The sequence below is a fragment of the Gouania willdenowi genome, chromosome 10 (genome assembly GCF_900634775.1).
Source record: "Gouania willdenowi chromosome 10, fGouWil2.1, whole genome shotgun sequence".
Lineage (NCBI taxonomy): Eukaryota > Metazoa > Chordata > Actinopteri > Blenniiformes > Gobiesocidae > Gouania > Gouania willdenowi.
This window is the reverse complement of record NC_041053.1, coordinates 32900891-32924563: the sequence shown is the minus strand read 5'-3', so window position 1 is coordinate 32924563 and position 23673 is coordinate 32900891. Positions and strand designations below refer to the sequence as shown.

The window sequence follows — 23673 nt, the reverse complement described above, 5'->3', positions numbered from 1 at the left end:
GCCCTGAAATACTACCATGAACAGTTAAAGGAGCCATAAGAAATCACTATGGAGGCCATTTTTTTTTTTTTTCTTAAAAGGAGCGGAAAAAAAGAAATTACACCCATTAAACAGATTTTTCAGTTCTTTAATATATATAAAAAAGGTGAACATTAAACGTTTTCACACAAATAATAACATAATGTACTGAAAGTGAAATAAAAATGCACAAAATAGTAAAAAAAAAAAAAAAAAAAAAAAAAACTAACATCGACAAAGATGTTAGGAAGACTACAGATGAAGACTGCATTGCAGCTTCTAGAACTACAATACAAAGAAAGGCAAACACACGGCACAACTCAGCGCAGAGAGAATAATTCCCTACGGAGTATGAATACAACTTTTATATAGTAATACATAATTAAGACAATAAAATAGCATGGTCAGACTTATATACAGAGCAAAAACAAGAGGGGAACCTTAATCTTCTTAGGTCGAGCACTAGCACCCCTTATGTTGCAATTCTATGCCACTAAAAAAAAAAAAGCAGTTTGGATGTCGTTGAAAGATGAGAACATGATTAGTGTCGAAATTGTTCATTTCTGCAAAGCATGTGAGCTAAAAAACAAAAAAAAAAAAGTGACCAGTGCTGAAATTGAGAACTTCAACACTTTAAAAAAAAAAAAAACTATAAACGGAGCATGCGATGGACTTTTTGTTGCAGTGAAAATGACAGAAATTCAGGGTTTTTTAATTCCGACCCAGAAAAAAAAAATACTTGTAATATGACAAATTTCAAACATCTTTGACAAATTACATGCCGAGGTTGAAATAATCTATCCCCGTACTAGTCAGTCAGCAATGCACATTAATGAATGAGTATATAAAAACAGTTGAAACTAATTCTGTAACAATTAATCATCATCATCAATATAAGTCAGTGGTGTTTTAAACCTGTCTGGCATAGGGGAGGGGGGTTGAGAGAACCAATGGCTGAAGCCAAAACTCAACAAGATCCTGATGTATTTGCTGGTAAATGCTTTTAATACTATTCGTTGAATTTTGTTTGGGAGTGGAAGCTGAAATTAAGTAACATTATTATTGGAGGATGAACCACCCAGCTTTAAATTACTTTGATCCAAACTGGCATTTTGTGTACAAATGACAGAATTTACACCTTTTAATATATATATATATATATTTATATTTAATTGGACTGTGCCAATTCACAAAGGGACACACTTAGAAATAACAAAAGATCTTGTGGATTACACACAATTGAACATTAGGTCATTAAGTTGCACCAAATAGTGTAATAGGGGTGCTTTGATACATTCCTTTCTGGCCCTGACGTTTAAGAGTTTGTAAATTAAGAAAAATACAAACAAGGAATACAGTTGGACTCAAATTGACGTCTGCATGTAGGAACAAGGCTTTGTTCTTTCTAAATATCTGAGAATTTCGAGTCAAGCTAAGTTTTAATTATTGTTCGTGCTCATGTGCGTTTTAACCGCTGTTGTCACGGTATTCAAAGATTTTATAACCATCGACATGAACACACTTGTTAGACCTGTTTTGAGCTAACCCCTGAAAGCACACACCGGTGATGGAATGGCAACGTCTTAACAATTCCACTTGTGTTTTAACTAAAGCTGTCTGACTCAGACAGGTTTTTACAAACTTTCCACAACACTATTTTACAAACCAAGCCAAGCAACTGCATTGCACTTCAATGTTTCATAAAATACACACGAGACAAGGTTGGGTCATTTAAAAATGTACATATTACTTAAAAAATATGTCCGTTTTTTTGCGTGAACCTTTTAATACTAAAACCTTTTTATGTACACTTGAAAGAATATATACAAGTAAAGCATTCACTGAGAGACTTTGACGGTATAGCCCATGACTTCATACTTTTGTCCCATCACTTTACTCAACCTCATTTTGAGGATTTGACATTCAGGGAGCTCTTGGACTGTTGCTGCGTTGCTATTACATGAGTCTGCCATGGTTTTGTTTGCACCACAGAGACGTGGTTTGGGATGGTTCAGCACCACCACCGGCTGGTTGGGGCCCGGCCGTTTAACCGGCTGGTTCATACTGAGCGGCATGACATAGCAGTGGCCACCAGTGCTCACATGTGCGAGAGACTTCTGCTGTTTCGGTCCACTCTGCTGTTGATCCAACATGCCGACTCGCATCCTTTCCAAGGATACAGTGAGGAACTTTGAGGAGACGTCGTGCTCATTTTTCAGAAGTTGCTGCGACGTCTGCGTGGATGCAGATGCCTCGTCATGTGAAGGCTTAGGAGACACAGGCTTCTTCATTGTTGAATGCTTCCAATCCGGACTGCCACAGCTTTTATCATCGTCTTTAATCTGTATCGGCGGAGGGTTGTATTTTTCTTCCTTTACTTGGACAGCATTGCGTGGCAAGTCTTTGTCCTGCTCTTCTTTAATGGACTCATTTGTGTGGTTTGACGTTAGTATTTCATGGGTGAAGGATTCACTTTTTGTCTCCACCCAAGCCGTGTTCCCCAACATTGGACCTTCACTGGGTTCATCTTCTTGATGCGTGCTCCCAGACTTCAATTTATCCAACACAACACCTCGGAGAGCCAACAGTACCGGCTTAATGGCACCTTGTGGATTCTCTGGCTGTTGACTTAAAGAAAAAACTGATGAAATCACAGGAAAACTTTGAGCAGGAACCTTCTTGGGCTGGGCTTCCCTCGACTGGGGCGACATTCTTAAAGTCGTGTGGTTTGAATCAACCGATGTTTTGATTGACATGGTCTTGTTTAGACTAAAGACTTGGTTTACATCACTGTCCTTGTTTGTTGAAGCTGCCTGGGGCCTAGCAGGAGGAGAACTCCGCTGAACGGGGGGCCGAGAAATTAAACTCAAAGCTAAAGCTTCCCTCACCGAGTTTGTGATGGCCTTACTGCTTAGGTGGCTCCCCCCGGGTTCAAAGGTCATAGCCAATGGTGCAGCTTGAATAGTTTTAGTGTCACTTTTCCTCTGTTGGGGGACAATTTTGCTGTTCTCCGGTATCTCAATCTTACTTTCACCCACCACCTTCTGACAGATGCCTGTTCTTGCTGTAGTAACCCTGGGACCACTAACAGTTGGAGGCAGAGCCTTATGGTTGGCAGGTATTGTTAGCTTGATGGGGCCCTCCCTTACAGGATTGACTTTGCTAGAAACGATGACTTTAGGAACCTTGCTTAGAATATTGGACTCCAGGTTGATTATTTCTTGAGATTGCCTTTTCAGTCCCCTTTTATTCACACTAACTGGATTTCTGAAGATGCTAGAAGAAACCGCAGAAGATTGCTCCACATTTGATGAAGTGATTTCACACCGTTTCCTGTTCACGGTGCAAGCTCCCATAGTCGTAGGCGTCACCTTGATGGGATGTTTCAAAGTGGATGACAGTGGTTTTACCAGTGCAGTGTTTTGATAGGCGGCGTTTCGCTTCTCCTTTACCGCGGACTTGGTTTCTTGTTGGGAGACGACTCTTAGCTTTAGCTCCTTTGTTCCGTTTACAGTTTTTACTTCGACAAGTTCAACCAAGCAGCCCGCGGGAATATTCACCTCGTCCGGTAAGGAAACCGTTAGAGCTCGGTTGTGCTGCATGTGTCCATTCAAAGAAAAATGTTCGGCGTTACCATTGCTGGTGTTGGATGAATTCGCCACCGATTGTTTTCCAAGCTGTTGATCTTTTTCCACTCTGACAGCGGGCTTAGCCGGGGTCGGTGCCGTCACGTGGACATATGGTCGAACTGGTGACGGGTCACTAGTGGGTGTGCTTCTTATGGCACCGCGAACAGAATCCTGGATGACTTTGGGCCTTCCACTCTTTGCCGATCCTTGTATAATGTCTTTACTGTGAAAGCGTTCAATGTGGTTTACAAGACAAAGTCGTTTCACGTAGCCTTGCGCGCAGTAAGGACACACGTACGGAAAATGTTTAGCATGCTGCTTCATGTGTTCAAATAAATGCACTTCTCGCAAAAACACCGAGTTGCAATAAAAACAGGTGTAGTGCGTTTGCTTATTGTCCGTCACAGACTTGTTATACACTGAAGTCTCAGCGGAATCAAGTCCAGTCCTCTCAGGAAACCTCACCTTGGAGGCACCTGATAGAGAATGAAATCCAAAATCAGGTTGAACCCCATTTACGGACGACGAAAGGACTTGGTAACTGACAGGCTTCATAGTGGGGTCTCCGGGTCATGTGGCAGGGGGTCCCATAAATCCAAAGCCTTGAACTACACAAGCAGGAAAGAATAGATTTCCACTTTAAGTCCACGATGCATTACTCAGGATGACGGATGGAATGCTTCTTCCTTTAATGGGAAACAGAAAAAAATTAATCTTAGGCGGACATTTCAAAGCAAATGTGAAGAAAAATGCATTAATATGTATGTGACAAAAAAAGGTATTATAATAAATATTGGAAAAAGATTAGCTTATTGAACTAGAACAATACTGCATAAAATAAATGTATTTAGTGTAAAAAAAAAAATTTAGTTGAGTATCAGATTATATTGGCCTGCATCTAATGTCTCTGATAAAAAAAAAGAGAGAGAAGAGAGAAGAGAGAAAAAATAATAAAATAAAAAATAAAATAAACAAAATCTCTAATATAATCACCCTGATACATCATTTGTTTTTATTAGATTTATTGATGTAATTTTTCAAGATCAAATATATATTTTTATTCACTGTATTTGATTGTAAAATATTCTTATGTTTAAGGTTAAAATGTATGTCACCCATTGGTTAATAACAAATGGGTTAGTTTTTTTTTTTTTTTTCATTAAAAAGGCTGCTATTGTTCTTTTTGAGTAATAAAACTTGCTAAAAAAAAACTTTTTCTAACATTCCACATTACAAAATAAGTAATAAAAGTATGCAGGATTCATGCTGATATCCTAATCAGATTGATATCTGTTTCGGATAATTCTCAAGGCAACAACAACAATATTGTATCTAAAGTGGAGAAGTTGTATCACTGCCACAGTCATATTTATTTATGTATAACTGCCTTTGTGCAATACCAATTTCAAACCAGTCATCTTATGAAATAATAAATGATATATTATATTATTTACATGTTTTTTTTTTAATTATTATTATTATTATTATTATTATTATTATTTAAGAAGGGGGAAAAAACAACAGCAAGCTCATAGTATGAGACTAAGGAAGTAAATAAGAAAACCTTTGTGACTCAACGTGTTGGGGTCACACAAAGGTTAAGAGAGACAAGAGCGGGATAGTTGATATAACTGGCATCATTAAACAACTAAAGACAAATTTGTTTATTTAAATCACTGTTTTTTTAAACATACTAATATGAGGAAACTTGGTCTTAATATCAAAAACAAGAAGAAAAAAACGTAAAAAACTTTCTTCTAAATCTTTTTAAATTGACTCAAAATATTGCTGGTATAGTAATACATTAATTAACGTTCCAAAAAATTCATATTAGTTTAGAAAATATGTTGTTTTGTCATTACATCACAACCATCCTCCTATGAATTGTACTATTTTTGACCTTGTATCTCTACATTGTATTTTCTTGTTTACCTGCCCAGGGATTGCAGATGTAAATTAACTAGTTGCCAACTCTGATGCTATTGACAATTGCACTACGTCCCTGTTAAATAAAGAAATAAATAAAAAAGGATAGGATTTAACCATATACCAATCAAAATTATATTTATTTATTTATCTATCTTAATTATTTAAGCTATAATAATAACCATTGATTGTGTGATTGTATATAGTATTTATTTACATTGCAGTAGGTCTACCTACATGCATCATCATAGCTGTTGTTCAAGTGCCTCTACGCCCATTCCTCTCATGCATCAGCTTGGAAAAAATCCTGAATCTTAAAATCGGTGTCAGTGTCTTCGCTCACATATTGCATGAAAGATAATTAAAAGACTATTTTAAAAATGACACCACAGATTATCATTTGATCCTTGTAGCTACGGTGTGGCTACATTTGACCACAGGAGAAGGCCCACCAAGCACATCCAAACCCTACGGACACGTCCATAGAATTTGTGCAGCTATCGGTAAAAGAAAATCCATGACACGTACCTTTCTGATGGCTGGTTTAGAATTATTTAGGTTTTCTAATCTCCAGGGGGGATTTTGGGGGCGAATAATCCCTTTATCGGAGCAGATTCTGGAGCTTTTCAGCGCCTTTTGGTCGAGCTTCTGTTTGCTAGTGTTTAGCATTTGAAGTAGCCAACAACACAACCGGTGAGGATCCGGAGCCAATTTCAAAATAAAAGCATGAACAGGAAACTATCAGAAACGTACTTTTTGCTCTTCTGCTGATGTGTTATACTGTAGTTAATAGATATGCTTTGTCCTGATTCGATTTCATCACATTAGTGATGGGTGCCAAGCGATTCATATTTATTGATTCTACAAGTATTGTGATTTGATAGTAAAGATTTTTGGGATTTATTTTATTTTAAAAATTGTGATTCATTGTAAATGTAATTTTTTTTTTTGTTGTTGTTTGTTTTGTTTTGTTTTATGGCCATACACCATATGTTCAACACCTCTGCTGTACACAAATAAACAAGGTTTTTTCATTTGTCGTAATGACCGCAAAAAATTTCACGGTTCAATCCAGACGTCGGCATAAAAAAACAAAGTAAGCTTTAGACTCCGAGATTTATGCTTTATTCTCTTTATATGTTTGCTTCAGGATCCCTTTAATGTGTGGCATTATCACAATATAAACAAAATATTAAAAATAAATAAATATATATATATATATATTTTTAGCGAGGGACCGGACCAAGATGGCAGCCCCACCGCTCCATGCGGCGTCTACTCTTTATCATGTTTATTGATCACAACAGCATGAAAACCGTATATTTGTGAGTGAAGCTCATGCAGTTACACAGGAAGTGCTTCCAGGCTGTTGTTTAGGTGTTATACATTCAAACATTAACCCTCTGTTGAACAAAGAGGGTTGACAAGTACTTAGAATTAACACATGTATCAGGGTCTATAGACTGTCATCCACGAACATTTGCATCACCAAGGTAAATCATACATTATTCATTGGCGGTGGTTGGGGTTGTATATTATATACTATCAGTGGCCAGCGGTACAAGATGTTTTCAGAATTAAATAATTTGGAATTAAAGTATTTTGCTTTGTGTTTGCATAGTAATTTCGAATTGAGGTTTACATGGAAGGAAGCACGTTTATTCGCCTTTATTCAATTCCACTTTAGGTCTGGATGTTGGGAAGGATTCTGATTAAACAGGGGGGAACGTGACATCTTCACGTCTACCGGCCTTTTATGTTTAGAGACCGTTTCATTAAAGAAGTCCACGTAATAAGTACTATGTTCATTTTTATTTTGATTAGAGTTTTGTAGCAGCAGCTTGACAATAATATACTGTTTCACTTTCGTCCGCTGAGGAGGAGAAGGAGCTAGAAGACCGTACTTTGGCTAATCAAAGCCAAGGATTAATCCAACGGCTGCTTTACCGTCACTCTGCAGGAATGTTGAGTAAAAGCAGAACTTTGTGATGACCTGCGTCATTAGTGAAGCTCTGTGTCCTGGTGCTGGGCTTCATGTCCCTGATGAAGCCTGTTTCGATTGCCGATGGACCCTTGCTTCGGGTGGCTATCTTGGATTATATCATCACCAGCTAGCTATAGCAACAAGTTTTTTATTTATTTTAATTTTTATTCTGAATTAAAGAAGAATTAAGGGTCTCATGTAAACGTGGCCAATGTAGAATGTTTAATGCTGGTGTTTCCAATGACCAGGACATGAATCAATTTCTTTCTAGAAACTAGATTCATTAACGTAATAAATAACCCTGATACATGTCGTAATCAATAACCCGTCCCTAATAAATGTCATAATCAATAATCCTGATACATGTCGTAATCAGTGACCCTGATACATGTAAAGCTACAAGCTTGATCAAGGTTCTCCACTTCCTTCACAGCAGACTGTTCTGGAATGGAAAAGACTTGTTCCTTTATCTAACTCCCTTGTTCTTTTGGTGCTTTTCACCTATGGTTCAGAGTCCAGGGGTGGGGGTATGAGTATGACCCTCCCACACTCTTCACCATGTGTTGGTCTTGTAATACCCAACAGGGCCTTTGTTCTCTTTGTTCTAAGTATCATTATCACTCATATTACTCAGAGAACCGGGGTTATGTAAATAATCTAAAGTTCTCTTTCATAATACTCGTTTCGATGTCTCACTATGGGATGTGGTAGTTCCCGTGTTGTAGACGAGCTTATCACGCGTACACCATTCTGCAGGGCAAGCACTGTTCTTTTTTTTTTTTAACTTGACTGCACATGCTGTCAAAGGTCAACACCACAGGAAGTGCAATCATTATGAGACAGCAATGCATATTTTGTTATTGCAATAAAATACATTGATTTATTTTATTGCTTAATTGTGACCATCACCAGCCCTCCCTAAGGAAGGGTAAGAAATCTTTTATTATTGGGAGGAAATAAAAAGAGAGAGCAGTGTTACACCTAAGTGGAGGGGGAGGGGGAAGGGAGCAGGGAGAAGAGACTCAAGGCAGGAAATAGAAAAGGTGGGGAAGAATAGACTGCTTTGCAGTGAGGGTGAGATGTGAGGTTGTAGAATATATTGTGCTTATTATGTTGTGTAATCCAGCCAGTATGGTGACAAGTGTGAAGCTTAGCTATAATGGTGGTGGCTGTGAACAGGGGGAATGAGTGAATCGTAGTACCTAAAGCAGGTATTTGGGATTAACGTGTCTAAGGTTAAGCCCAGTATGAGTTTTATCCCACATCCCAAGGCGTGCCAGTGCATCGTATACCAGAAAGAAAAAAGAAAAAAAAAACGCTACTGCAAGCCCAGGAACTGCCCTGGGCCCGCAGATGCAGCCAGGCCAGCAGAAAGAGCGGAGGCCAGGGAGCCCCAGGCAACCCCCCTAGATGCCCCCAAGATCCCAGGCCGAGAGGCAGCCACCGCCCCCCATACACACATCCGAGGAAGCCCCAATCAGCCGAGCACCCAGCGCATCCCCCCACCGACCCCAACCCCCAACCCCAAGGCCACCCGCCAGCATCCAGCCCCCCCCACCCACCCACACCCAAGCACCCAACCCACCGAGGGAAGGGCCCAGAGAGCCCCCCGCCCGAGACCCCAGCAGAGGAGCCAAGGCCCCCGCCCAGCAGACGGCCAGAGACGTGCGGAACGGGCAGCCGGCGGGCGCCCGCCGGTGGGCCCAGAGCCAGCAGGGTCCGGACCCCAGGCCAGAAAGACCCGGAACGAAAGCAGCACCGAGAGCAGCGCCCCCAGGGACGACAACCACGCCCATAGTCGCCGAGGGCACCAAGGGGATGCTGCAAGCCGCCCCGCCGGCGCCCAGGCGCACCGACCAGGCACCCCAGAGCGCGCCAGATTGCCCCTCCCCCCCCCAGGGGCCCAGCCACACCGCAGAGCGCGGCTCGCAGAGCGCGGCTCACAGAGCGCGGCTCACAGAGCACGGCTCACAGAGCGCCGCCCAAGCCGGGGCCACCCGGGGCTGCACCCGCAGGTATGGTAGGGCGCGGCCCGTACCACCCGCCCCGGCAGACCCCCGCCAGGACCGGCCCAGCCAGCCGGCCAGACCCGCCGGACCCAAAGGACACCACCGCAGGACAGGGAACCCCCAAGGGTGAGCCCCCGGGCCAGACCTCCGTGGGGAGCACCCCCCCACCCCCCAGCCCAGGAACAGGCCACAACCCAGCAAGACCGTGCAGCCCCAGACGGCACAAAGACAGCTGCCCAGGTCCCGCCCCCCACCGGACAGCGCAGGCCACGGGGCAATGCCCCCCCCGGCGCAAGAGCGACCGGCGGCCGCCACCACAGAAGAGAGGGACCCCAACGGCACATAACCGATGTGGAGCAGCAGCCCCCAGCCAAAGGCGCAGAACCCACCCACCCACCAGCCCGCAGATAGCAGGACAGACCTACCAAGTGGCCGATACCGACCTCAACCCCCGGAGCAGCTAGAGCCGCCCCCCAGCAAAGAGCACCACCCCGGAGCGCCAAGCAACCCCGCCCCAACCCCAGCGCAGACGCCGGCACCCCCCAGCGCGCCCACCCCCCACAGCGGCGCGGCAAGCCGCCCCGGACCCACACGCCGCGAGGCACGCCCCCAAGGCAACCAGGAAACAAGACAAGCGCCAAGCCCCACCCGCAGGGAAGGGGCACCCCCACGCCCCACCAGGCCGGCACCGCCCGGAGAGACCCCGCAAAGGGAGTTCCCAGCCTATGTGTATATATGTGTATGTGGTGCAATAGCTCCGGAGGGTGGAAGTGGTGGTCCCACCCTCCGGGGGGTGGTGTGTTGAGGTGTAATTAAAATTGGAGGGATTAGTAGGGCAGCCAGAGGTGGGATTGCCGCCCCCGCGCCACTACTTAGTAGCGCAGGCGGCGGCCCCCTCCACCCCCAGCCCAACCCTCCTGGGTATGTGAGTGTGGTGCAACAAGTGGGTGAGCCAGACAAGCTGGGAGTGAGCGATGTGAAGTTTCCATGTAGGAGGCCTGTCTGGTAGGAGCCCGGCCCGTCCGCATTGGCGGGCCACCGGAGAGGGCAGACGGCGCAGACGGGCACACGGCACCGCGGGCCCCAGAGACGCGCCGAGCGGCACAACCGGAGACCCCCCGCGGCACCCCCCCGAACCGCGGCGACCATACGGAGCACGGCAGGATCCCCCCCCCCCCCCCCCCCCCCCAGGCGGAGCCAGGCACCAGCCACATCCCCCAGCAGTCCAGGAGGCGACCCCTGCCGCCAGCCGGCCCAGAGCGGCCCGCCCCGCCAAAGCAGGCGGCGACCGCGCAGGAGAGAGGCCAGCTCCCACACCAGGGCCAGCACAGGCCCGCACGACACCACGACATAGCACCCTCCACAGGTGGGCGGCCCCGGCCCCCCCGACGAGAAAGGACGCCACCAACCACCCAAGCAGGGCCACCCCGCCAGCCACGGACCGATAGGAAGGCGAACCCATGCCCCCACAGCCAGGCACCGCAACCCCACATCAATGTTGCCAGCAGAGCCCCCCCACCCACGGAGACCACCCCCAATCACCCCTGCGCCGACATGAGACACCCCCGACGCCAGCACAGCCCGGAGGACAGCAGGCCCCAGCCAACAGCCCCACAGGGCAAGCACTGTTCTGATCAGGACATGAGAACCACCCACGCAGTCATACTGAGACCTAGCGGAGGAGGCTCGAGCACTCTGCATGGTGAAAATCACACGCTGTGAGAGTCCCACAGCTGACAGATTGCGCCACTCAAGCGCCAAGCACTCCGGATGTGGAAGACTGTCCCCTCCCCCTGTGACAGCAGGTCCCTGCACAATGGGAGTTGCCAGGGGCAAGCACAGCAACAGGTATATCTCCGCCAGCCAGTGCATCGCAGGTTAAAGTGGAGCCACCAGGATCAAGGTGTGGCCGCACTCGGTGGAGGGCTTCAAGCCCAACGAGGGGGAGGGCGTAGAGCACCTCATGTTGCAATCGTGTGCTAGTGCGTCTAAGCTGAGGGGAGCACCAGAGCAGTGTAGGGAGTAAAACAGCGCGCACTGCGCATTTTCCTCCGCGGTGAACAGGTCCACCTTGACCCGTGCATAACGCGCCCACAGCTGTTCTACAACCTCCGGGTGTAACATACATTCCCTGTAAATTGGTGCCCCCCTAGACAGCAGGTCTGCACCCATGATCAGGGCTCCCGTGATGTGCGTCGCTCTCCGCAAGGGGAGGCTCATGTTCACAGGATCATGTTTGCGCGCCAGCAAATGCAACCGACGGGAGCGCAATCCGCCTTGGCGGTTGATGTACGCAATTGTGGTCGTATTGTCCGTCCTCACCAGGAAATGATGGCCCGTGAAGAACGGGAGGAAACATTTCAGCGAGAGGAACACAGCTGAAAGCTCCAGATAATTTATGTGAGAGCGCTGGAGGCTCACATCCCAGTAACCCATCACAGACCAGCCCGTCAGGCTGGTGTTCGTGGTGACCACCCTTCTGGATGTGACGGTACCCAAAGGCACCCCCTGCATCAGGAAAAGCGGGGTGCGCCAGTGGCATTCCGGCGTGACCATCACCCTCCGTGCGCCATGACGAACCGGGTCCCGCCCACCTGCAAGTTTAAAAAATTATGATTCATTGTAAATATTTGTTTTTTGGTTTGTTTTTTTTAGTAGCATGAGAAGAACTGTTCTTCCAGGTATACGTAGGACTTGTGCTTTCCCACACAGTCCAAAAACTGATCTGGCTCGTACACCATATGTTCAACACCTCTGCTGTACACGAATAAACAAACAGGTTTAGAAAATGAATGGGTTATTTTATTTTATTGTTATAATTTAATTTTTTGGGAAATCGACTCGGTTTTTATTTTGGCAATTCAACCGGAACATAGTGTGTTTACAATCAAGTCATCATTAACGAAAACCCCTTGGGGAAGATTTTTCATTTGTCGTAATGACCGCAAACATTTTCACGATTCAATCCAGACATCGATTAAGAAAAAGAAGTAAGCTTTAGATTCCAAGGTTCATCATGCTTTATTCTCTTTATATGTTTGCTTCAGTATCCCTTTAATGTGTAGTGTAATCACAATATAGACAAAATAAAATAATAATAATATTAATTTTCAAAAACAATAATAATAATAAAGCAAATTTAGCTGGGGATGGGACCAAGATGGCGGCCCCACCGCTCCATGCGGCGTCTCCTCTTCATTATGTTTATTGATCACAACAGCATGAAAACCGTATGTTTTTTACCAAGGTAAAAAACAATCAAAAGAAAAATTTAACAAAAATTCAGTAAAAAAGGGAAAGACAGGGGTGACAACAGCTGAAATACATCCTCCACCTCCATACAAACCGCAATATATGGGGAGTTCTTTGTATGGAGGATTAATGGCTCAGATACAACCTTTGAATCCCTCTGCGCCATATCCTCCAGCAACAGAGGTGATAGATTCTCTGTTGGAAAAATGATGTAGGATTAATGAAAACAGAGCCTTATGTTATTCGGGGAACCATGCCCGGTAAACAAACGCAGTATCCGCTGGGAGACGCTGAAAAGGAATTCGTAAAGACAATACAGGAATTGGAGGAATTAGGAGTGGTAAAGAAAGTTGATGAACCACCTTGTTTAATGCCTGTCCAGGCTGTTCCAAAAAAGGATGGAACAGTCAGGGCAGTGCATAATCTAAAACAGTTAAATGATCTAACAGCAAAAGATGTCAGGCAGATAGTAAACCCTAAAGTCACTATGATGAGCTTGAGACCGAAAAAATGTAATACAACTATAGGTCTAGCGAATGGCTTCTGGAGCGTACCACTAGAGGAGGTGTCACAGCTAAAGACCTGTTTTATGATAAAAAATCAGGGATATTGCTGGACGCGTTTACCACAAGGTTTCCGTAACTCCCCAAATGCCTTTCAAGAAAGGATGGAAAAATTATTGGAAGGATTACCAGTACAGGTGTATATAGACGATATCTTGGACGGTTGTCGTGCTGGTGACGTGCTGACGTGGTGACGTATCGATCATTTCCTGTTTACACTCTACCGCTGCTTGCAGCGCTCTACTACTGTGTTCTGCTAACTCTAATCAAACTTGTTGTCATTGATATTTTAGCCTTGAAAACACTTGTTTTAATTTTTTACCGTAGAGTTAAACGTACGAAGGTTAAGTAAAAAGCAATCTCGCCTCTTATAGGCAGTGTAATCTCCTTTAAACTTCCTTTTGTCCTTAGCTTAGCTTAGCTTAAATTTAGCACCTATGGCTTCTCTCTCCTCCCCTCCGCTCTCCTGCCCGGTGTGTCAGATGTTTAGTTACTCCTCGTCCTCCTTTAGGGACAATGGTAGTTGCATAAAGTGTAGCGTACTGTTAGATATGGAGGCGAGGATCAACAATCTGGAGAAGCGGTTCCGCACCCCTGATACCAAAACCGAAGCTTGCAAGCAGGACCTAGCCGGTGCGGACCGTGCTAGCTCTAGCTTAGCCTCCCCCCCGGCCAGCAATGAGTGGGTTACTGTCCGTGGTAAGCATAGTCGAAGGTCAAAAAGCCGCTCGGGACACCACCATGTTCACGTCTCAAACAGGTTCTCCCCCCTCCGTGAGGACAACACACTCACCAGGGAACAAACTCTGATAATTGGCGACTCCATAGTGAGAAACGTGAAGCTAGCGAAGTCAGCGGGCATTGTGAGGTGCATCCCAGGGGCCAGAGCGGGCGACATAGAATCAAATCTAAAGTTGCTGGCAAAGAGTAATCGTAAGTTTGATAGGATAGTCCTCCATGTCGGCACTAATGACTCCCGACGTCGTCAGTCGGAAGCAACCAAAGTGAACATTGAATCAGTTTGTGCTTATGCTAAAACAATGTCGGACTCCGTAATTTTCTCTGGTCCCTTACCAAATCTGACCAGTGATGACATGTATAGCCGCATGTCATCATTTAACCGCTGGCTATCGAGGTGGTGTCCAGAAAACGAGGTGGGCTTCATTGATAATTGGAGATCCTTCTGGGGAAAACCGAACCTGATAGGAAGAGATGGAATCCATCCTACTTTGGAGGGAGCATCTCTACTATCAGAAAACATGGCACAGTCACTGTTATGACATCTCATGAATGAGACCATGTTACAGAGGGGGAGTCCTCCACGCCCCTCTGCGCTTGCCTTAGGACATTTTCCCTCCCATTGCTATTACGATAGCTGTGTTCATCGCCATGGCAACTGTTGTGATGGTGATGAATATTATTTTATGGAGACGGTGTCTGTCCCTCGACCCATATTTCACAATGATTTTAACATAAAATCAAATAAAAGAGCTATCAATTATAAAAATCTGAAAAAAATTAAAATCTCAAATCTAGAAACACCAAAACATAAAACCATTTGATGTGCTCTATTAAATATTAGATCACTGAGATCCAAATCTCTACTAGTAAATGACCTTATCTCAGAAAATAACTTTGATTTATTCTGTTTAACTGAAACATGGCTGTATCAAGATGAATATGTTAGTTTAAATGAAGCCACTCCTCCCAGTCATTTAAATACTCATATGCCACGAGACACCGTGGAGGTGGTGTAGCAGCTATTTATCATTCCTCTCTCCTAATCTATCCTAAACCAAAGGCCAACTACACTTCTTTTGAAAGCCTGGTTCTAAATTTATCTCATACCAAATCAAAAACCTGCCAGCCAGTCTTATTTGCGATAATTTACCGTCCTCCAGGCCCTTATTCTGAATTTCTATCAGAATTCTCTGAGTTTATATCAAACTTAGTCCTCAGTTCTGATAAAATACTGATAGTAGGAGATTTTAATATCCATGTGGACAAAGATAGTGATAGCCTGAGCTCAGCCTTTATGTCCCTAATAGACTCAGTTGGCTTTTTTCAAACTATTAATGAAGCTACTCATCGTTTAAATCATACTCTTGATCTTGTTCTAACATATGGCCTTGATATTAATGAACTAAAAGTCTACCCTGAAAATTCTCTGCTATCAGATCACTTTTTAATATCTTTTAACATTATATTAGAGGATCTCGCACTGTGCAATAAAATAGTTACGAGTAGAAATCTGTCCAATAGTGCTGTGGCTAAATTTAAAGAGGCCATTCCTGCTGCCTTAAACTCAGTGCACCATCCAATAAATAACTATGATATTAATTATAACCCCTCTCAACTGGATCTGCTTGTCGATAGCTCTGCTAGTCTGCTAAAATCCACCTTGGACTCAATTGCCCCATTGAGGGAAAAAACTATTAAACGTCAGAGGAAAGCTCCGTGGTTTAGCTCTGAAACTCACACACTCAAACAAACAACCCGTAAATTAGAGAGAATGTGGCGCTCCAATAAAACAGAGGAGTCACGAATACTCTGGCAAGAAAGCCATAGTAAATACATGACAGCCTTACGACATAGTCGATCTACATACTATTCCTCACTAATTGAAGAAAATAAAAATAATCCGAGGTACCTTTTCAGCACTGTAGCCAGGCTAACACAAAGTCAGAGCTCTATTGAGCCCATGATTCCTCTAGCCCTCAGCTGTGAGGACTTTATGACATTTTTTAACGATAAAATTCATAAGATTAGAGATAAAATTAGCCACTCCCTGCCTTCACCTGGGCCTGCTGTACCATTAAATGTAAATAGGCCTAACCTAAACTGTTTCACACATATAGGACTTCAGGAACTTAACTCTATTATTTCATCCTCCAAACCATCGACCTGCCTTTCAGATCCGATCCCAACTAAGCTGTTTAAAGAAGTTGTTCCCCTGGTCTGCCCATCTTTGTTGGAGACAATAAATATATCCCTATCAATAGGCTACGTGCCACAGTCCTTTAAAGTAGCTGTAATCAAACCACTTCTCAAAAAACTTACTCTTGATTCCAGCACTTTAGCAAACTACAGGCCTATATCTAATCTTCCTTTTATTTCAAAGATTCTTGAGAAAGTTGTGGCGGCTCAGCTCTGTGAATTTCTTCAAAACAACAGCCTGTTCGAGGACTTCCAGTCAGGTTTTAGAGCTCAACACAGCACAGAGACTGCTTTAGTTAAAGTAAATAATGATCTACTCTGGGCTTCAGATGAAGGACGACTCTCAGTGCTGGTTTTATTAGATCTTAGTGCAACTTTTGACACTATAGATCACTATATTCTACTAGAGAGATTAGAGAAATTACTTGGAATCACAGGGACTGCCCTAAACTGGTTTAAGTCCTACCTATCTGATAGGTACCAGTTTGTACACGTGAATAATAGGTCTTCTGTGTACACTAAAGTAAGCTACGGGGTTCCTCAGGGCTCTGTGCTAGGTCCAATCCTCTTCTGTATCTATATGCTCCCCCTTGGTAATGTTATGAGAAAATACTCTGTTAACTTTCACTGCTATGCTGATGATACCCAACTGTATGTATCAATGAAGCCAGGTGAGACAAATCAGCTATCTAAACTTGAGGCCTGTCTAAAGGACATTAGGGCCTGGATGGACCAAAATTTTCTTCTTCTCAACTCAGACAAGACTGAGGTCATTGTACTGGGCCCACGACACCTTAGAGAAACCTATGCTAGCCTAACTGCCCTAGATGGCATTACTCTGGGACGAAGCACAACTGTTAGAAACCTTGGGGTTCTATTTGATCAGGATTTATCCTTCCACTCTCACATAAAACAAACTTCAAGAACTGCCTTCTTTCATCTCCGTAACATTGCTAAAATCAGATCTATCCTGTCTCAGGGCGACGCCGAAAAACTAGTCCATGCTTTTGTTACCTCTAGACTGGATTATTGTAATTCTCTTTTAGCAGGCTGCCCGAGCAAGTCGCTTAAGACACTTCAGCTGGTTCAAAATGCTGCAGCACGTGTACTGACTAAAACTAGGAGAAGAGATCACATTACTCCTGTATTAGCCTCTCTGCATTGGCTTCCCATAAAATATAGAATAGAATTCAAGATTCTTCTTCTCACTTATAAAGCCCTAAATGGACAGGCACCAGCCTATGTCAAGGAGCTTGTAGTGCCATACAATCCCCCCAGAACACTACGCTCTCAAAATGCTGGACTACTCGTTGTTCCATTTGTCTCTAAAAGTAGTATAGGAGGAAGAGCTTTCAGTTATCAGGCCCCACTTCTCTGGAACCATCTACCAACCACGGTTCGGGGGGCAGACACCCTCTCTACCTTTAAGGTTAGGCTCAAAACATTCCTCTTTGGTAAAGCTTTTAGTTAGGAACCAGCTCATAGCTCATAATTAAGATGCAATAGGCATAGACTGCCGGGGGGGGGGGGGGGGGGGGTCTGGCATGCTCGGTTGGAGAAAGGTTGGAGAGGGCGTTAAGAGAGAGGTCATTTAGGCTAGAGAGGGACCGGAGAGGGACCCATTCCTCTCTCAAACACTCCCTCTATGTCTGCTTCTTCCCTTGTGTGTTTGCTCCTGTACTCCTTCTGGCTTTTGTCTTGCAGGTCCGTGGGATCCTTAGTGTGGAGTTACAGAGTCTCAGCGGCTCTGTCTCCACCCTCTCCTCTGCACACACCCAACACAGCATAACGTGGATGGCTGTTCATCATACGAATGGGATCCACACAAGGTTCCTGCTGCTTAACAGAAGGTTTTCCTTGCCGCCATGATGAATTCATGTTGGGTGTGGGATACATATGTATGTGTATATACGTATATATGCATATGTGTGTATCCATAAAATGAAGAGTCCGTCCTTAAGAATGCTCTACTGTAAAGTGCCTTGAGATACCATTGGTTATGATTTGGCGCTATACAAATAAAGATTGATTGATTGATTGATTGATCTTCTTTTCAACTGATAAAGAAGAAGAACATTACAAGCTATTAGAAGACATCTTGAGACGCTTGAGAGATAATGGTATGAAGATAGGGCTCCCAAAATGCGAGATAGGTGTAAGTTCGGTGAAATACTTAGGTATGACAATAGGGAGTGATTCAATACAGATGGTTCCTGGTTACCTTGACAATTTGAAACCACATACAGTGAAGGATCTAGAGAGAGCAATAGGAAAGATGAGTTGGGTAAGTTCCACTATTCCATGATATCCTAACATAGTCAGGGGAATAGAGGACATAAAACTAGGACTAAGGAAATGGGATACAGAAAAGAAAAAAATGATAGAACGAAATAGGAAACTGACGTCAGAGGGAAAACAGTTGTTCCAGGCAACAGTTAAAGAAGTAAAAGAAGCTGTTAGGTCATGTTGTATGATGTGTATTAATCATTCTTTCATTGTTCTTTTTACTCCCTAATTCATACACTTTTGCAAAAAGAAATGCTCATTTAATCATTATAGCAAATCGCCTGTTCTGACATGTCACACCTGTTTACTGCATTTTGAAAGGTCATAGCTGCAAAGTAGATGTTGTTGAGTGATCGCCATCTGTTTTCCACTGAAAAATAAAGCTAACACCTCAAGGTGTGAGGAGTCACACTTTGGGTGTAAGATGTCACACTTTACTTTAACAGGAAACCAACGTCTTGTTATGCATCAAGTGTTAACCATGGACAGCAACAACAACCAGTGTGGAAACCACCTTTTATGAACATCTGTTATGCAATCTGGGCCTTGACCTATGTATGAACTTTTGTCCTATTTTACTATTTGCTTAGGTGGTCGGAACATGAATAATGACATATTATCACGCTATGCTTGGGGCTATATAAACCACTGTATTTCTGTGTTCTGGGTCTTCTCTTACACGGACATTCTAGTTGTCCATGAAGATCCCCTTCTTTCTCTATCGGCTGATAGTTTAAGACTTTGATACTTTGAAACTTTTTTGATTGACTTTTGATTTTTGTAAACCTATAATAAAAATTCATTAACTATTAAGAAGCCTACTTGATTAAATCAACCGCCTGCATACACCCACATCTGAGACAGCATCTGGTTGGAGGACACACTTCTAGGCCTCTGGTAAGTGAGCCTGCCCTCGGTATCCTCTTCACAGGGGTGCCCAGGGTGGGCTAGCTCATGCTGTTGTAAAAAAGAGTTGTTTCCAGCTTCGACCCATATTGGATGGGTCCTAATATCAATCCCATAAAAATATAGCGAGACTACTCAACTTCCAATAGGAGGAAGCACATTAGTCCTTTTCTTTATTAGACAACAATAATAGAGAATAGGCAGCCAGCTTCGAAGACAAGGTAGAGGGGGAATTCTTGTTTGAGTAAGACAGTTTTAGAACCCTTGCCGCTATAAAGTCCCGCAGGCTAAAGACAGGTCACTATCCCCAGTCACAGGAATAGACCCAATAATCTTAAAAACGGTAATGGACGAAGACGGAGGATGGATAGAGGCAACGGAAACAAGTAGTGAAAAACCATTCATGTATTACTCCCATCGTTTTTCAAACACTGAATTAAAATATGCCACTGTAGAACAGGAGCTTCTATTACTATGGAAAGCAGATGTGACAGGGTGGAATGCTTCCGCCCTCCTCCTACCTGCTTCTTGTAGCGCTCCTCCCTGCGCACCTGGGTTGTCTGCTGATTACAGGGCGGGCACCGAAGGGATTTAGGTTCAGGTCTGCTGTGGCTCAGATTCCTTTGTCGCTCCTGTGCGCGGATCTCTCCTCCTCCGTGAGTCTGTGGAGTTGCACCTCTGGTAGTATCGCAGTGGCTTAACACGCTGTGGTCACCTTGCGTCAATCGCCACCGTTCCTCCTCGTTGGTAAGTTATCTGCTGCCTTTTACGCACCATTGGCTGTCACTTTGCGCTCAAAAGTGCTTTCCCTCCAGTGCTCTGGTGTAGGTTGACGGCTGGCTGCTTTGAGCGCATTGATTGCTACTGTTGGGTGAGTTTTACGCAAAGTTGCTCTTTCTGCTGCTGTGCGCACCGGGCACTCACGGGTTTTTCCTTCTTCCCTAGTGCCATCGCAGTGCGCATTGGTCATCGACAGCGGTTTGTTTGAGTCATCAGAGTGGGATGTTTGGGTAAGCGGCATGCCTCGCCTTTTGGCCCAGCTGGCTGTGCCTAGTCCGTCCTAATGCCTTCCTTTTTATGCAGTGTGGTGCTTTGGTAGGCGCACCTTGCGCACACTTTCTGCGGAGGCCGGGAGAGCGCCTCTGTTGGGGTCTTTGGACCGGTGCTTCTTCTGACCGGTAAGCTGCTGGTTTCTGCCTGGCTCCTTTAAAATTATAATCCCTCTGTCTCCTAATGTGGTGCTTTGATCTCACAGCGGGACCAAACTGCACCTTCCGTGTCTGCTTGGAATAAGTCTTGGCCCACACCATTCATCGCACCGTGGTGCAACTCCTCCCACCTTTGCTGTTCTCGATACTTTAAAACACAGTAACCCTCCCAAGCTGGACTTGGGAGTTTCGCTAGACATTTTTACCAACCCGTCTTTAAGGTTCTGCCACTGTATAAGTATTGTACATATAATTTGTGCATGATTGGTGCATATTGCATATTGGGTTTTTTTGTTGCTTTGCATGTGTGTGCTTTGTTTGGGTTTGTTCTGTTTGATTCTTCTGCACTAATGGACACGAAATGAATACTCTTTTAAAGAAATGCTGTGAAATAAAGAACTTTGCTTGTTATAATTAAAGGTTCTGTCTCTGCCCCATGATTGAAGGTAAAACGAGCCTGTCTGCCTTTATGCAAGGTCCTAGGTTTACCCTAGGTGGCGTTGTCACTTGGTAACTTAAAGATCCCTCCTATTTTGCCACATATATAAAGAAATGAGAGCAATGTCTGGAGATAGGAGCATGATAGTGGAAACAAAACCCGTTGACAAAAGAGATACACAAAGGATCAGTGGAATCTGTGAAAGCCCATCAGAGCAGATGGGGAAAATGGACATTAATGTTACAGGATAAACAATGGAGGTTTGCTCTAGGCGAAAATAAAGGAAAAATCAAGGAAACCCCGGATGAAAAACCCCCCAGCAGAATGGGACGGAATATACTCTATATTCACGGATGGAAGCATGACAGATAAGGACAAAATAGGAAAATGGGGCTTCATAGTTTATAAAAGAGAGAAACAGGTCTGGCAACAAACAGGAAGAGAAGGTAGCACAGCACAGGAAGCTGAGGTTTTAGCACTTGTGAACACACTGCAGTATGCAGATAGTTGGTAAGTAGTAGACGGAGTAAAAAATTATTTAAGGTTTTGGAAAGCTAGGGATTACTATAATTATAGAGGAAAGGAGTTAGGACATAAAATGCATTGGGTAATCATTGCTCAGTTGCTGCAGAAAACTCAAATATGGATAGAACACATGAAAAGTCATACCGGAAATAAAATAATAATATTGATATTCAAAAATAATAATAATAATAAAGCAAATTTAGCTGGGGATGGGACCAAGATGGCGGCCCCACCGCTCCATGCGGCGTCTACTCTTTATCATGTTTATTGATCACAACAGCATGAAAACCCGTATGTTTGTGAGTTAAGCTCATGCAGTTACACAGGAAGTGCTTCAAGACTGTTGTTCAGGTGTTATACATTCAAACATTAACCCTCTGTTGAACACAGAAGGTTAACAAGTACTTAATAACTCAATATTGACACTAAAACATTAAAACATTTTGCAAAAATCATTCAACTACGGTATGCCAGTTAAGTCAATTATTTAAGTCAATTATTTAAAAAAAAAAAAAAAAGGGTGCGACCAAATTCTGTGCTGGTGCAACCAACTGAGAAAGTTAGTCGCACCAGTGCTACCACTACTGGAAAAATTAGTGTAGAGTCCTGAAGCTTGTTTGAGGTTCTCCACTTCCTCCACAGCAGACTGCTCTGGAATGGAAAATACTTATTCCTTTATCTAAAACTTCCTTGTTCTTCTGGTGCTTTTCACCTACAGTTCAGAGTCCAGGGGGGGAGTATGACCCTCCCACACTCTTCACCATTTGTTGGTCATGTGATAACCAACAGAGCCTTTGTTCTAAGTATCATTGGCCATGTTTACATGGGAGCTTTAATTCCTCTTTAAAGCGGAATAAAAGTTAATTCCTCTTTAACCTGACCTTGTAAACACATAATTCCTAATGCTAATTTAATTCCAAATTAAAGTTAATTCCGAATTAGGTGGCTGGTTTAATCCGTTTTTAATTCCGAATTAGAAAATTCTTCTTTCTTGTAAACACTTGATTTAACTTGGTTAAAGCCGCTTTAAGTCAATTTGGATCGTTTTGCTCTTGCGCGACTTGTAGCGATGACTCGCTGGTGACGATAAAATCAAAGATGGCGGCGGCCCAGACTCCAGCTAGACTATTTAATAAGAGCCTTAAACGACATGAATATAATAGAGTGGATGGACGGAGGCATAAACATGCAGACTTTCACACGGACTTATTAAACACACACGGACCTCGGTAAATGGAACAGGCTTTACCGGACGGCTGGCACTAGGACCCGGATGTGGATTAAATGCGTCCCCGTACTGCATGTACAGGCTGTAATATCACCAAGTTTGGAATTTTACCAGTTGTTAGAGCTACAATCTTTAAAAGGGAGCAACTATTTATTCTTGGTGATTGTTTTCTGGGGTTTTACTGGGCTTTTTACCGGTGATTAGTTCCTATCTCCCTTCCGCTCCGCGGTCCAAACTGAAATGGTGTGTTATTGTCGAGCTGCTGCTTCAAAACTACAATCAAAATAAAAGTGAAAACGGTTTTCATGCGGTCTTCTGTGTTTTTTCCCCTTGCTCTCTGCCCCCCTGTTTTGTCCTCACGAATCATGTTCTTACACTGTACAGACCGACTCTCTGATACGATCTGAGTGCTCACACTGCACGTCCATACATGACACGTTGGGGTCTTGTTTCCGGAAATGCAACATACAAATTAGAAGAAGAACTCTTAAGAGTCACCATTAAAACAGAAGAAGAAGGACCCAGAAGTGGAGAGACACTCGCAAATCTCAGCAAAAAGAGCTTTAAAAAAGAAAAGACGGCGATGTGATACATACAGTGTATGCCTGCCTTTAGACTGTTGCTACTCCACGTCGGTCTCCCTTTTTGTTGTTTGCTTTGCTGTGTAACCGTGTCTAACGCCACGATGGGGACTTTTCCTGCTTGAATGTCCACCATTATACTTTACTACAGAGGATGTAAACGGGCTCTGACTTCTGTTGAG

General features: G+C 43.9%; 1 protein-coding gene and 1 long non-coding RNA gene across 2 annotated transcripts; one reads left to right on the top strand and one right to left on the bottom strand.

Moving 5' to 3' along the window:
- Positions 1–286: 286 nt before the first annotated feature.
- znf518b (zinc finger protein 518B) lies at positions 287–6243 on the bottom strand. The gene is made up of 2 exons (XM_028459681.1): positions 6102–6243; positions 287–4333 (listed from the first exon to the last, which is right to left on the bottom strand). The coding sequence occupies exon 2, from the start codon at positions 4200–4202 to the stop codon at positions 1857–1859; it is 2346 nt and encodes a 781-aa protein (XP_028315482.1). The 5' UTR covers positions 4203–4333; positions 6102–6243; the 3' UTR covers positions 287–1856.
- A 13047-nt stretch (positions 6244–19290) lies between these two features.
- On the top strand, positions 19291–20520 carry LOC114471518 (uncharacterized). Its single transcript, XR_003674982.1, has 3 exons — positions 19291–20257; positions 20326–20381; positions 20456–20520. It is a non-coding gene; the product is annotated as an uncharacterized LOC114471518 (long non-coding RNA).
- Positions 20521–23673: the final 3153 nt, after the last annotated feature.

What these genes read in the sequence shown, in the direction of transcription:
- znf518b (XM_028459681.1), bottom strand. Translation starts at nt 4,202, where the DNA reads ATGAAGCCTGTCAGTTACCAAGTCCTTTCGTCGTCCGTAAATGGGGTT.